The sequence below is a fragment of the Myotis davidii genome, unplaced genomic scaffold (genome assembly GCF_000327345.1).
Source record: "Myotis davidii unplaced genomic scaffold, ASM32734v1 scaffold946, whole genome shotgun sequence".
NCBI classification, from domain to species: domain Eukaryota; kingdom Metazoa; phylum Chordata; class Mammalia; order Chiroptera; family Vespertilionidae; genus Myotis; species Myotis davidii.
In genome coordinates, this window is record NW_006297395.1 from 1,185,708 (window position 1) to 1,200,619 (window position 14,912).

Below are 14,912 nucleotides of genomic sequence, written 5' to 3' on the forward strand. Positions count from 1 at the left end.
GAGGAAGGAAGTGAAAACTATTTGTTATAGACACTAGCAAAGGTGGGTTTGGGGAGATTCTGGGAGAGAAGACAGCATAGGCAGCACCTGGTAGAGTGGACAAAGTGTTCAGATAAGTGGCATAAACTTCTCAATGTCTGGAACCCAGGCAGCATGGCATCAAATGGCAATAAATACAGCCAGAGGGATGTTTGGGAGAAACTTATGAAAAGCCTTACATACCATAATAAGTTTGTATTTATCCTCTGCATCGGGGTTTTCAAACTATTTTGATAAGAGAATATTATTGAGACAAAATTTGATTGGCATGAGAGCTTTGTATACTGCCACCACACACCAACCCATTTTTACTCTCTGACCCAAGAGTTTTTTCAAAAGAGCAAATTTGATCATCTCACCCTATAGGACACACTCTTCAAATATCTCTTCAAGCTTGGAGTAAAACGCCATCTCCTTGCAGGCTCTGGATGATGTGGTTCTGCCTACTCTCCAGCTCGTTTCACATTACCTCTCTGGTTTGCCATTTGTAGATTCTCCAGTGAGTCCTGACCCTCCCACGTCAAGGATTTTACAAAGGAGGCCTTCTCCCTATCTTCTCCCTCCCAACTGCCTAGTTAGCTTCCTTCTCTTTCAAACCTGTGCTTGGCCATCTTTTCTGGGGAGAGCCTTTCCCAGCTTGGCTAGATCCCCTGTGTTATATTCTCCCATGTCTGTGGACTTCTCCATTCAGCACTTAATCACAGTTGTGTTAAAGGATTAGGTAAGGATTTTGTTGTTTGATGCTTTCCCCCAACTGTACTGTAAACTTTCAGAATGAAAAGTGACCCCATCTGTCTTGTTCATGACAGTGTCCCTGGCCAGTGTCTGGCCACTAAGTGGGCCTCCAATAACTATTTGTTGAAGATATACCAGTAAATTCAACAAGAAGGCAGATGGGGGAAGATGCTGCTTTGGTTGAAATGAGGATAGAGCCTTTGGTTGAAGCAAGAATGTGGGGCCTGGAATACTTCCCACTCGGTCTTCTCCTTGCTTTCCACATGGGTCCCTGAAGCCCTTCTCTGTGGGAAACACTTTGAGAAGCATTCTGGAATATTCTGACTAATAAAAGGCTTTGTTATCTGGCTTTGGGGTGAGAGTAAGTGTTCTCAAGAGTGTTCTCTTGGCCTGAGGAAACTTTCTGCTTGATGGTCAACAGAATGGATAAATGATCAAAGTAGCTTTGTGTAGACAGGAAGCATATTTCATTCATTTATTTCAACATCTTGTCTCCCCTGGGTGAGGAAAGACTATAAAAGACATATGTAGACTAGTCTGAATTTTAGCCTTTTATGCAAGACAGGGTGTAGAGTAGACGTTTCTTTGGAAACTCATCTTGGCCCAGGCCCAGACCAGCAAGAAAACTGCCTCTGTACTCAGCAGAAATGTGCACACTTGGCCCCATTCCTCGGTGTGAGATCATGTGACACATGGCAAATTGGCTGACTCTATCACTTGTTCAGTGTGGTCAGCTGGGATGGAGTCAAGGGCTCCCTTTACCTGTTTAATAGGGTAAATCAAAGTAAAAATTGCCTTTTGATTGAGTAGCACTGCTAAAGAGAATCAATAGCAATGGCTGGAGATCCACTGGCACTGTCTCAGCGTTAAGCCTAGTAGACTTTCAAATTACTGGAACTGGGTTTTGAGATTCAACTTCTGTGAAGCCAGCTCAAAATAAGTAGCCGGGTGGGTTAAAGGAGAAGTAGCGTGTCTAATTAAAGAGAAAATATGTGCTGGCCAAAAGTAAGTCATTTTTCAACCTCGAAATATTCTCTCCAGATTCTAAGAGTCTGTGTTTGACATGTTTAAGAGAGAGATATAACAGCTGAAGTTGTCTTTGTTCCGAATGTAGGAGACGGTTTTGTCTAGACTTTCAGGAAAGATATAGAATGACATTTTCAGAACAAATCAAAATATATTTTTAAATTCCTTTTTTCCCCTTCTGGAAGAGCATTTGACATGCTTATCTTATTTGAATTTCGTTGATCTACAATGGCCTCAATAGCTTGATATAGAGTAAAATGAACCATTGAGAAAAGTTATTGAAAATGCTGTTAGTTCACTTTCTTCCCTTAATATTAGCACCATCACCACCAATACTATTACTAATATTTATTGAGTGGTTTCTAGGTTATGTGCTAAGCTCTTACCATATAGTTTCATACTTAGTTCTCATAGCAATCCCATCATGTAGGTATTATTACTGTCAATTTTCCAAGGAAGATACTGAGGTACAGAGAGTTGAGGTGATTCACCCAAAGCCTCACAGCTATCAGTGGCCAGGCAAGGAACTGACATCCTCATCACTACACTGTGTCTCCTTGCCCTACAGGGCCAGCATCGTACAGAAACGCATCATTTATTTTCAAGATGAGGGCTCTCTGACCAAGAAACTTTGTGAACAAGGTAAGAACATGCAATGGGAGAGGGCCAAATAAATGGAAGGTGGCTTATTCAGTCCAAACACCTGGCTTCGGGAATTAAGATGATTGTGCTTTCTGAGTTCCTCTGGGTCCTGCTTCCTCACGTAGCTCTAATTTTTAATCTGGCTGTGTGCTGCGGATAATTGGATCTGCCTTAAGCTCTAATTACCCAGCTTGGTTCCCTGGGTAGGAGATAATGTACCTTATATTGGTGTTGTCTTTTTTATTTTTGTGAAACAGTGATTATTCTGAAGAGGTTCCCTGGAATAATTCACAGGACTTAATTAAGGAATGCACAAGAAGTTTTAATGGTTTTCCAGAATAATCACCAACAGAAACTTGGGTAGTACCCAGACAATATGGAGGAACCTTCTCCAGGAAAGCACAGAGGGAGATGGGGTTGCCATGGGGGCATGGGCCTTATGATTTCACCACATTCAAGGATCTGGTCCTTAGATGTGCAAGCTCATCATTGCCCTCTCCATGGGTTGAAGGCATTCTAACAAAGCCCACCCAGATCAAGTAGACTGGGGAGTTCAGGGCAGAGGCCTGGATTCAGATCTGACCTGGGTTTAAAGCCTATCTCTGCCCTTTCTAGTCATCTGACTTAATACATCTAAAATTGTACCATGCCTCCTTGCCACATAGTAAATGCTACCTGTAAGTATTAGTTATTATTATCTGTATCTGAAAGCTTGTTTATAATCTACTGTAAAAAAATGAAGATCTTAAACATCTGAATGTGTTTAGAAGTCATTAAAGAACTAAATAAAAATAGAAAATGTTCTATAATTATACATCTTTATCTCATTTCTATTCATTTTTGCAGAAGTTTATTTGCATTTCAAGCCATTAGCATTTTGAGAAGAAATAATCCTCTCCAATTCTAGCAAATCATAAACTACTAAGAAAAAGAAAGGTTGATAAAGGTCTTCTGGGAAAATTATAAGAATAGGTTTTTGTTTTTTGGTTTTTTTGAGTGCTTGCTACATGTCAGGCACTATTCTAAGCACTTCACAGACCTTAAGCAGGTAATCTGCACAACCCTATATGGTAAAAACCATTACATCATCCCCATTTTATAGATAAGAAGCCTGATGTGGGAAAAAATTTAATGTCTTTCTCAGCATCATACAGCTTGCAGCAGAGGGCAGGGTTTGAATCTAAGAGCCAATGCCCTTAACAATTTCCTTTCTGTCAAAGGGACTACCCCCCAATTCAGTAGTGTGAACTGTTGCCTTCGGTAGATCAAAGCATCCTGAAGCATATGTATCCCTGTAGATGAGCTAGAACAGAAATTAGATCCTACATGGGGGGAGTTGTGTTGCATGCTCACATGGAAAGAGCAAAAGGGGAGAAGTTAGATACCTGCATTAGGGCCATATCTGCCATAGGATAGGGGCCAGAGAATGGAACCCTTGGGTCAGGACCCTGGTCAGTTTCCAGGTGGGCATCACCATATGTGGCTTTTGGGACTTTCCTTTCCTGTATTTCATTGTTCACATGCCCATTCAGCTTTTCTCCAAACAAGGGAACATTTCAACTACTGAGGCTCTCAATTTCTAAAGGGCAATCCCATTCCTCCTACCCTGCCTCCATGAGATGCCATTGAAGTCCCGTGGGTCAGAGTTGTGGGTTTTCAGGATCACACATTTACAGGCCACACTTTGGGTTACACTCACAGATGGGGGATGGCTTTGTGAGTTTGACTATCAAGGACAACCTTAACTCCCAGATTTGAGGGTTCTAAGGAGGCCCTTGGCTGACACTCCACATACTGATAGCAATCCTTAACTAAGTGCATGTCCCAAAAACTTAATCCTTGTCTAAGCTATGACTATGCTCAAATTCTACAGATACAGTGTCAATAAAGTGGCATTGCAAACCTCTATTGGTTATTGCTTCTGAAACAGAGATCCTCTAGGCATGGATACATGGTACAGGCTGATAGAGGTCAGAGGGGAGAAGACTGAGTGGGGCCAGGGGAACTGGATGCAAGAAGGTGAAGGGATTAATCAAAGAACATATATGCATAGCCCACAGTCACAGACAACAGTGTGGTGATGGCCAGAGGGAAGGGGGAGGGGGCTGGGTGGAGGTGGGTAAAGGTGGGGCTGAAATGGTAGACATCTGTAATAGTGTCGACAATACATTTTTAAATATTAATATTGAATGAAAAAAATAATGACTAAACACGCACCTGGTTAAAACACCACTTTCCTTTTTTAAAAAAATATTTTTTATTGATTTTTTACAAAGAGGAAGGGAGAGAGAGTTAGAAACATCGATGAGAAAGAAACATCTCCGCCTCCTACACACCCGCTACTGGGGATGTGCCCACAACCAAGGTACATGCCCTTGACCAGAATTGAACCTGGGACCCTTCAGTCTGCAGGCCAACACTCTAGCCACTGAGCCAAACCAGTTAGGGTTAACACACCACTTTCTAATGACAACTTTATCAGGGGGCTGAGGGAGGCAGGGAGCCCAGCAGGACTGGGCTGTAGGATCTTTTTTTTTAAAATTCTTTATTGTTTAAAGTACTACATGAATGGGCTGTAGGAACTTTAGATACAGTTGTAGATGATCCCCAAAGACAACAGACCCATGAGGAAATTCATCAGTTAGCAGGCAGATCACGTTAAGAAAGTCTTTAATTCATCAGCATCGAGCAAAGGGATTGCTCTTAAATGTGTATGCCTACTTAATTATCTCTAGCTCTTTCATTAAGGCCTTTATATCCTTTGGTGAGTCCAATCAAATCAATCAGGGAAGGGGAGAGAGATGCAAGTATCTATTATTTTTTTCCCCCAGTAGAAGCTGTTAATGCATAGGGGAAAAATTAAGACCTGCACAGCTAAAAAAGCAATGGCAGTCGTTATTTTAAGAAAGAAACAGAAAACATTAAGCTACTTACAATTAAGTGAGACACATAAAATATTCAAAAAGGTGACCCATAATAAACATATGCATCCACGGGCTCACTTTAAATCTATGTCACAAACAATTAAGGGAGAGCGATAAGGCGAGGGGAAGATAAAGGGAAAAGCAGGGAAGAGAGGAGACTGCGGGAGAAAAGGGATAATGAGAAAAGGAAGAAAGGGGCTATGGAGAGTAAAGGATGAACGCTGACAAGGAAGTTGGTGGACTGAGAGTAGAAATGGGGAGAGAGGGCAGCTCAGGAGACGCTGCAGGGCCTGAAGTTACCTGTATTCTGCAGGCCCTGCTGCGGTTAGAAGGCGGGGAGAGAAGTTAACACTTGTTATCACTACCCTTTGAAAGCCTGGCTCATTTTCAATAGGCTTGTCCTCAGTAGGAAACCATATGTCTGTTTCTAGTTTCAAACTTAGAAATTTTCTTTTTAAGTGGAAGCTTCTTTTCTGTTGGAAGTTCAAAAGATTTATTGTAAAATGTATTCCCTTGAACTCCTGGATACATGTTAAGTTTACCACCTATAGACCTGAGAGCCCTTTGGATAAGGTAAAACTCCAATTTTGCCTTATTTTGGTTTCTTGAGAGGTTATTGCTACTTCATTTGACAGTGCCTGGTAGTCACCATTGAAACCCCAGCCTGTACCTCTTAGCTCTGAATCCCTTTTTAAAAACAAATTTAGTTTTTCACAGCTTAGTTGGTCATAATGGAAATGTAAAAAGCAAAAAAAAAAAAAATATTTAGGAATTACTGATTTATCCTACCTTTCCTGAAATATATTCAACAGAGCTTGTCCCTCCACTGTCCAAGTGGCTCATGCAGGAATCAGACGTGGTTTACCTATGGATGAGGCAGTGGGAGCCTGTTCTTCAGCACAGGCAATGCTCTGGTCTCTTCCAAGTGTACAAAATGTAGCCACACAGGGATTTCTGTTTTGCGTGGTCTCAGAACTCTTCTTTAGGACTGTTTAGAAATCCTGGAGCCGTGTAGAGAAATAATTTTTTAATGTACCATTCTCCATTTGAGAAAGCAAAAAGAGAAACACATGGAAGAATTTTCACTCTCCCTGGCTAGTGTGGCTCAGTTGGTCGGGCGTCATCTGATGCACCAGGAGGTTCTGGTTCGATTCTAGTCAAGGGCACATGCCCAGGTTGCAGGCTAGATCACTGGTAGAGGGTGTGTAGGAGGCAGCTGATGGATGTTTCCCTCTCACATCAATGTTTCTCTCAAAAAAAAAAAAATCAGTAAACTATTCTTTAAAAAAATTTTTTTTCACTCATTGGTATTACTGTGGCTCTATCCAGCCAAAGGTCTTTGCTAGACAGATAGTGTGCAGAGATTAAGGGCATGGGCTCCAGCCTGGCTGACGTGGCTCAGAGGTTGAGTGTTGACCTATGAACCAGGAGGTCATGGTTCAATTCCTGGTCTGGGCACATGCAGGAGGCAGCCAATCAATGATTCTTTCTCATCATTGATGTTTCTGTCTTTCTCTGCCTCTCCCTTCCTCTCTGAAATCAATAAAAGTTAAATAAAATAAAGAGCATGGGCTCCAGACTCAAAAAGACCTGAGCTCCAGTTTTGCCTGCACCACTCACTAACCCTGTGACCTTGGGCTGGTTACCTAATATGCCACAGTTTTCTGATCTGTAAAATGAGGTTAACTAAAGTACTTACCTCCTAGGATTGCTAGGACAATCCTAGCTATATGAGGAAAAGAATCAGCACATACAAGGACTCTATACAGTGTAGTTATTATTATAATAACTCGTCCTTTTTTCTCCATCCTGGAGCCCAGAATGCACTTCTTCCACCCATCACTGATTTTGCATATTCAAACCAAACGAACCCAGTGAATTCCATATGGAACACTTGTAAAATGCTCTTTCTTACACTCAAAAGATTTTTGTACTCTTTGTCGCTTGCTCTTTATATAATATTTAAGAATAAATGTCCAACTTGGAAAAAAAAAAGAACATTTATGATAATACCGCTAGAGAAACTGAAGCACTTGAAGCAAGTTGCAGCTGTAGTCATTGTTTTCATCTTGCAGGAAGCAAAAGAGACGACAGGCAACAATGCGCAGTTAGGGATGTGGGCTTGACAATTGGAAATTCTGAATTTATTCATGTAATCTCTCTTTCCCCACTTATCAGCTATTCACAGCTAAAAGTAGGGGCAGAGAGGGAATCTTCAGTTTTTCCTGGCTGCCACTGTGCTCAGAAGTAAACCTGAACTTCGGAACATATTTCCCACCCTCCACCCCTCCCAGTAAAGCCTCTGAAAGCTTGATAAGAAGTGATGTGATTATATATGCGTATCTTTTTAAAAATAATAATTTCCAGCAGTCCTTTATCTCTCTGTCTCTGTCTTTCTGTTCTCACTGCTCCTTCAAAGCAACTCCTTCTGGTCCTGCCAATCTGGCCCCAGGAGATATTTCTTAGAGAAAACACACACATGTATATTCTTCTTAAAGTTTGGTGGGAAAATCGTGTTGTGGGAGGGGTGAGGGAAGAGACCAGGGCCCAGAATGGATAACTTAGTCAGTTTTATTATTATTTTTTTTATTGCTTAAAGTATTACAAAGGGTGTTACATATGTGTCTTTTTTTCCCCCTGCCCTTGACTATCCCCTGGCCTCTCCCACCCCCCAGCGTCCCATGTCCATTGGTTATGCATATATGCATGCATACAAGTCCTTCGGTTGATCTCTTATACCCCTCCCTCCTGCCCCCCAAGTTTCCCCGACCTTCCCGCTGCAGTTTGACAATCCGTTCGAGGCAGCTCTGCCTCTGTATCTATTACTGTTCAAAAGTTTATAATGGTCTCTATTATCCATGAATGAGTGAGATCATGTGATATTTTTCCTTCATTGACTGGCTTATTTCACTTAGCATAATGCTCTCCAGTTCCATCCATGCTGTTGCAAATGGTAGGAGTTCCTTCTTTTTTTATAGCAGCATAGTATTCCATTGTGTAGATATACCACAGTTTTCTAATCCATTCATCTACTGATGGGCACTTAGGCTGTTTCCAGATCTTAGCTATGGTGAATTGTGCTGCTATGAACATATGGGTGCATATATCCTTTCTGATTGGTGTTTCTGGTTTCTTGGGATATATTCCTAGAAGTGGAATCACAGGGTCAAATGGGAGTTCCATTTTTAGTTTTTTGAGGAAACTCCATACTGTCTTCCATAGTGGCTGCACCAGTCTGCATTCCCACCAGCAGTGCACAAGTGTTCCTTTTTCTCCACATCCTCTCCAGCACTCGTCGATTCTTGATTTGTTGATGATAGCCAGTCTGACAGGTGTGAGATTGTACCTCATTGTTGTTTTGATTTGCATTTCTCGGATGATTAGTGAACTTAGTCAGATTTATCTCTGGTTTCTCAATACAATCTCCATCCCAAATATTCTGCCTTCTTGATCCCACAGGTCTCCTCACTTGATAAGAGCAAAAGTAATTTATTGATTGATTGATTGATTACAGAATGTGGTTGCCATACTGAGAGGTATACAGAATCCTTTATAGGCCAAGTCCTGACCTGGTTCTCTGTGTTATTAATCAATGAAAACTGCACCTCATATGTTTTTCCCCAAGCGTTAAGGACGAGATCAAGACCCACATTTGTTTCCTACCTTGCTGCCTTTCCTTCCTGTTTCAGATTCCATGTTTGACGGGGTGACAGACAAGCCAATCCTAGACTGCTGCGCCTGCGGGACTGCCAAGTACAGACTCACCTTTTATGGGAATTGGTCTGAGAAGACGCACCCAAAGGATTATCCTCGTGAGTAGAGCAGCAACTTTATGGGTTTGGGAAAAGTGCATTACAGAGTTCTGTCTGGTGATGGGATACACTAGCTGAAGTATGTTAGGTCTGCTCGTTCCTGGAAAATGATACATGAAATGCACATTCCCCGCAATGAATTCCTCAGGACAGAGGTCTGCTTCTGGCTTCTTTGCATAGCATTGTTCTAAGTGTATTCTTATTTGTGCTTTAAAACAATATTCCTGAGGTCAGGCAGCTTATCTCCAGCTCAGACAGGCAGTAACCCTCAGTCCTCCTCAAATGGCTCTGTCCACGAACGATACAATAGACACCTTTGTGCTTGAAATGGCTGGCAAAGGGGACCTGCTCCTCACTCAGGCCAAGGCCAACAAATATGCAGCATCCTTAACCACAGCTGGCACTGGTAGTCTTCCAGCACACCCTTTCCTTGCTGACTCCAGATACCACCTTCGTATCCTTTGTGACACGATGCGCCAGGTAGCCAATGCCAATCCAGGAAACTTTTCGGGAGACCCCAAACTTGCTATTTTGAAGTAGACCCTTAAGTCTCACTTTTCTCACACAATTATCTCAACAAACGCCTAGTAAGTGCCAGCCACTGTGCAAAACTCTAGAGATGGAATGTACACAAAATAAAGACACAGCTCATGTTCTCATAAAACTCAGAGATTAGTGGGGAGGCAGACACTAATCAAATAATCACACAAAAAGATGTGACAATTATGATGATGAAGAGTGGACTTACTGTGTGCCATTTACACACTGTATCATTTAAGTCTCAAAAATAACCAGTTTTTGCGGATGAACTCGCTGGAGATCAGAGAAATGTCATGATTCGCCCACAGTCAAATGTCAGTAGTGGAGCCAAGATTCCAAAAGGGGTTTTCAGGCCTCTGGCCCTGCCTTTCATTTGGGTTGCCTTTAAGGGCCAGGGTTGCCCATTCTCTCTAACGGTGGGTGGCAGGATGTCCCTGTGTGGCACTGAGCACACTTTTTCTGTTTATTGTTTGATTCTTGTTCATTTCACTTTGGAGTTGCCACAGCTGGGAAAGAACAGTGGGACTGGGAGAAAGAGATTAAAGGGAGGGATTTGAGTCAGCCCCCAAAGGAAGGGGGAGCAAAGGGTACATGGTTAGAACTTAAGAAGGCCCAGTTCAGACTAGAAGCTCCGTGGTCCCCAAACAGCCCACCCAGACGGCACTCCAACATTTCTTGGCAGATCAAGAGCCCAATTGTTTAATTTTTACCCACATGTAATTAAGGCTTGCATCTTAGGAGCCTCTTACTAGTTCATTTTCTTGACTCTGGGATTCAGCTTGATCTGCTTCAGCTGGTGTGGGAGACCTGCGAGAACAAACTTGGGCTCTTTGCCTTGGGGTGGAAACCACTTGGAACGAGTATGAAGGAAAAGATTTCCCCCAGTGCCTCCCATCCACCAACCCAGAGGCAAAATGTTAGGGGTCCATTACTCATCTTTTGTAATCCTAATGAGCCTCTTGCTCTTTTCTATTCTGACACTGTTATTTCTCAGAACTAAAAAACACATTTAAAAGGCACAGGTCATTGTTTCTGGATCTTTGGGACAAATCTGTGCAGAACGTCTGTGGAGTCGTTGGGAGTTTCTTAATAAATATATGTATTCCCGATCCCTCAGGGTGCTTCCATTGACAGATGTCAGAGTGTGTCTTAATTTTTGGTCAGGAAAAATTTGGTCACTATATGTACAGAAGAGCATTTATCACATCATACTGTAATTATTCTTCAGGAGTCTTTATTCCCATCAGACAAAGTTCTCCAGGACAAAAGCCACGGCAGGCTCATTTGTTATTTTCAGTGCCTGGAAGTGCCTGGTGCCTCCCCAAGTACCGTGTGCTGATTGCTGAGCTCAGAGTGGCATTCGCTATGACCTGGGATGCGGATTTCTAGCTCGCATCTAGTCACCATGGCTAATACTGAGCAGGGAGTGTGGGCTGGAAGTATGGGCCGGACCCTCCTTGGAGGAAAAGGACTTGAATGCTCAGGAGACTGGAGCTAATTGAAAGGGCACAGAGAAGGTCCAATCAGGGCTTTAAAAATGTGATATTATCAAAAGTGATTTCTACCAATCTTTGACCATAGATGACTATCCTTTGGCGTCTCCAAGGATAATTTTGTCTTGATAACCAATGCTTGCCATTAAGCCCAATTAAGCTATGCTGATGCTTCCCAACAATAGTGCAGACTGATAAATTCGGAGTCCCTCTCTCCTTATTAATTACTCATCAAAAATGCTGCTTTTTCTGCAAGGAACTTGGAGCAGCCATCCTCAAGCTTTTTAATGGCAAGGTCCTTTTACACACTTAAAAGCTATTGGGGACTCCCGCAGTCTTTTGTTTATGTGGGTTGTGTCTCTCAATAGTCACCACAGGAAAAATTAAAACAGAAATTTAAAAATATTACTTACTTTTTGAAAAGGAACATGCAATGAATTAGCAATAGTAAACTTATTACATGTTACCATATTTTATGAAAAGAACTGTAATGTCCAAAACAAAAGAAATGTAGTGAAAAGAGTATCATTGTTCTACATTTTTGCACATCTCTTTAACCTCTGATTTAATAGAAGACACCTGGATTCTCATATTTGCCTCTGCATTCGATGGTTTATATTTTGGATTGTTATATATGATGAAAATTCTATCTCGCCCAAGTAATTGGAAAAGGGAAGAATATTTTAATAACCTTTTCAGATCATTATAGATAATCTTCTTTGATACTATACCAAAACTCTGCAAATGGTACAGTTGTTCCCCTTATCCTCAGGGGATATGTTCCAGGACCCCCAGTGGATGCCTTAAACTGTACATTGTACTGATCCTTATATGTACTACTAGAGGCCTGGTGCACAAATTCATGCACCAGTAGGGTCCCTCGGCCTGGCCTGCGGGATTGGGCCAAAACCAGCTCTCTGACATAACCTGAGGGATCCCAGATTGCGAGAGGGCACAGGCCAGGCTGAGGGACCCCACCGGTACACGATAGGGGCCGAGAAGGAATGCGGGAAGTTGGCCAGCCAAGGAGAGACCACCAGAGGGCTCTAAGGCGTGTCTGACCCAGCTCTCTCAGTCCTGATCAGCTGGACCCCAGCAGCAAGCTAACCTACTGGTGGGAGCATCTGCCCCCTGGTGGTCAGTGCACTTATAGCAGCTGGTCAACTGGTTGACTGTCTGCCCCGGTGGTCAGTGCACATCATAATGTGCAGTTGAGTGGCCTTAGCATATCATTAGCATATTATGCTTTGATTGGTTGAACGGACAACCAGGCACTTAGCATATTAGGCTTTTATTATATAGGATGTTTCTTCCTCTACATGCATACCTATGATAAAGTTTAATGCCTTTCCCATCTTAACTAAGCACTCATCATGCTCTGTAATGTGAGGTGGGACAGCAAAACTAGCATGAATTTATTTTTCCTTCTGCACAATTTCATTGGTAGAAGATTAGTTCTTAGAGTAAATCTTAGCAACCTCAGCATACAATTGTGATTTTTCCCCCTTATTAAGTTGAAAATGTTCAACTTTTCACATAAAGGAAGCACTTTACACCTTCTCTTTGGCATATCTGAATTGCCAGCATTACTATTCTTAACAATTCTTAGCATTATTAAGTAAAATAAGGGTTACCTGAGCAGAAGCACTGTGATACTGCGACAGTCCATCTGATAACTAAGACAGCTACTAAGTGACTAACGGGCAGGTAATGTACACAGTGTGGATACACTGGACAAAGGGATAATTCACTTCTAGGGCAAGACAGCGGGAGATTTCATCACATTGCTCACACTGGTGTGCAATTTAAAATTTATGAATTGCTTATTTCTGGAATTTTTTATTTAATATTTTCGGACCGTGATTGAGCTCAGGAAACTGAAACCATGGAAAGCAAAATCTCAGACTGGGGGGAGAGGGAACAACTCTACTTTCTTAAAGGGTAATTACAACGTAGAATATTAAAACCATATTAATAAACTCATATTCTATTGCACTAAAATGCACTGCTTTCCTTGGCACTGTGAGTACATCTGATACAAATGAATGATTTTGTAACATCACACATTGGTCATTTGGAAAATATTGATGTTCTGAGTTATGCAGATGATCCAAAAGTGGAGACGTTTCATTATACAGTATCAAAAGTCACATTCATTATACCACTTCCAGTCTCATCAGAAAAGGGTTTAAATATTAGAAAGCTATAAAATTCATAGTGACAGATACAAGTTTTCTAAAATTCTAAGTTTTGCTTGAAAGCTTGAATTTTATCATTAGCCGCAAATGCTGGCAGGTGTCTTCCTTGAAGTGACAGGCTCACTTCATTGTTGAGAAAATGTCTGCCAGATTCTCAAGTCTGAATAACCATCATTTGTCAGTCCAGCTTGCACCTCAAACAATCGCACAAGTGCTTTTATGCAAGACAATCATGGTACTTCAGTTTGCAGTTGAAGTGCTTTACGCATATTTCCCAATTAGTCACACAGTACAATAGGAAGATGTGTACTCAAAGGTACAGAGATTTGATAAAGTTAATAATTTATATGGTTTCATCAAGGACATTCTCAGGGGAAACTGACGTGCGTGGTTGTTGTGCGCTGCACGTTTCTGGCGGTGAAGACTACACTCTACTGCTACAGCTCCAGGCCACTGCCTTGATCCGCACTAACTTCCAATAGTTTTACTCACCTTGGGTTTGCACCATCAACGGATTTTGGGTTGGCTTTATTTCCCCATCAGCAATGTTAATGTCAACACATTGGAAAAGGCAAATCATATCTTAGTACTGTTATGAGAATAGTTTCACCTCACAGTCTCCCTGGAAAGGCCTCAGAGAGCCCAGAGGTCGCTGTGGCACTCTCTCAAAGTAAACCATGACTTTGAGAACCTCTGAATAATATAAGATAGCAACTTAGGGTGCCTGTCCTTCTGTTCTCTTTGGATAACTTGCCCTTGAGCATACAGATGTGGGATTGGGCAACACCTTTATGCCTTCAGCCATCTGTTGTGTGGGCCACATCTGCCCTGGCTCTTCTCGGCCATTATGCAAAATGGTTTGCTCCCAACACTGATGGTTTTGGAGCTCCGTCTCTTGGAGACCAGAGCACTTTCTGCATCCAGTGCACCCCTTCCTCTTGGAGGGGGCAGGTGTGGGGAGCTAGGGAAGATGACCTAAATGACTTCTGACATCTCCTCTCTATTGTAATGCCATAAATCCCTGCTGGCCATCTGGAAATAGTGAAATCCTGTTAAAACACTCCCAATTGAGTACTTTTTTAGAAATCTGTTTTAAGGCCGGTTCATGCGAGTTTTACTTCATAGGTGGAAAAAACCAAAAGCACAAAGAAGTTCAGGGCTCAGATCTCACAGCCAGAGTGTCAGAACCAGAATCAAAGCTCAGCACTCCTGGTTCGCTTCCGCCTTCCTCTGAGGGATGTCATGAGGCAGGCTTCTCTCCTCTGCAGTGAAATCGAATGTCTTATACACAAAGCACCTTTTAATAAGGCCCTGCTGTACCACCATGGCCTCAACAGATACCAAACTCTGAACAGCTTTTCCCCACTGTGCAAAGACCTACTCTGCGGAGATCCTTAGAAGTGAAAGTTTGCATTCTCTGAGCCTGAACAGAGTTCTAGAACCCTGGGGTATTAACAGTGCTAGTGTGGCCCCGCCCTAACCCCGCCCCTACCCTCCCCCGAC

The 14,912-nt window shown here is 42.3% G+C and overlaps 1 protein-coding gene across 1 annotated transcript in view; it reads left to right on the plus strand.

Moving 5' to 3' along the window:
- SPON1 (spondin 1) overlaps window positions 1–14,912 on the plus strand; it is a 267,507-nt gene that overhangs the window by 98,431 nt on the left and 154,164 nt on the right. Inside the window, exons 4-5 of the mRNA XM_006773190.2 lie at window positions 2,369–2,442; window positions 9,056–9,178. Of these exons, the coding sequence (XP_006773253.2) occupies window positions 2,369–2,442; window positions 9,056–9,178 (197 nt within the window). The remainder of the gene's footprint in view (window positions 1–2,368; window positions 2,443–9,055; window positions 9,179–14,912) is intronic.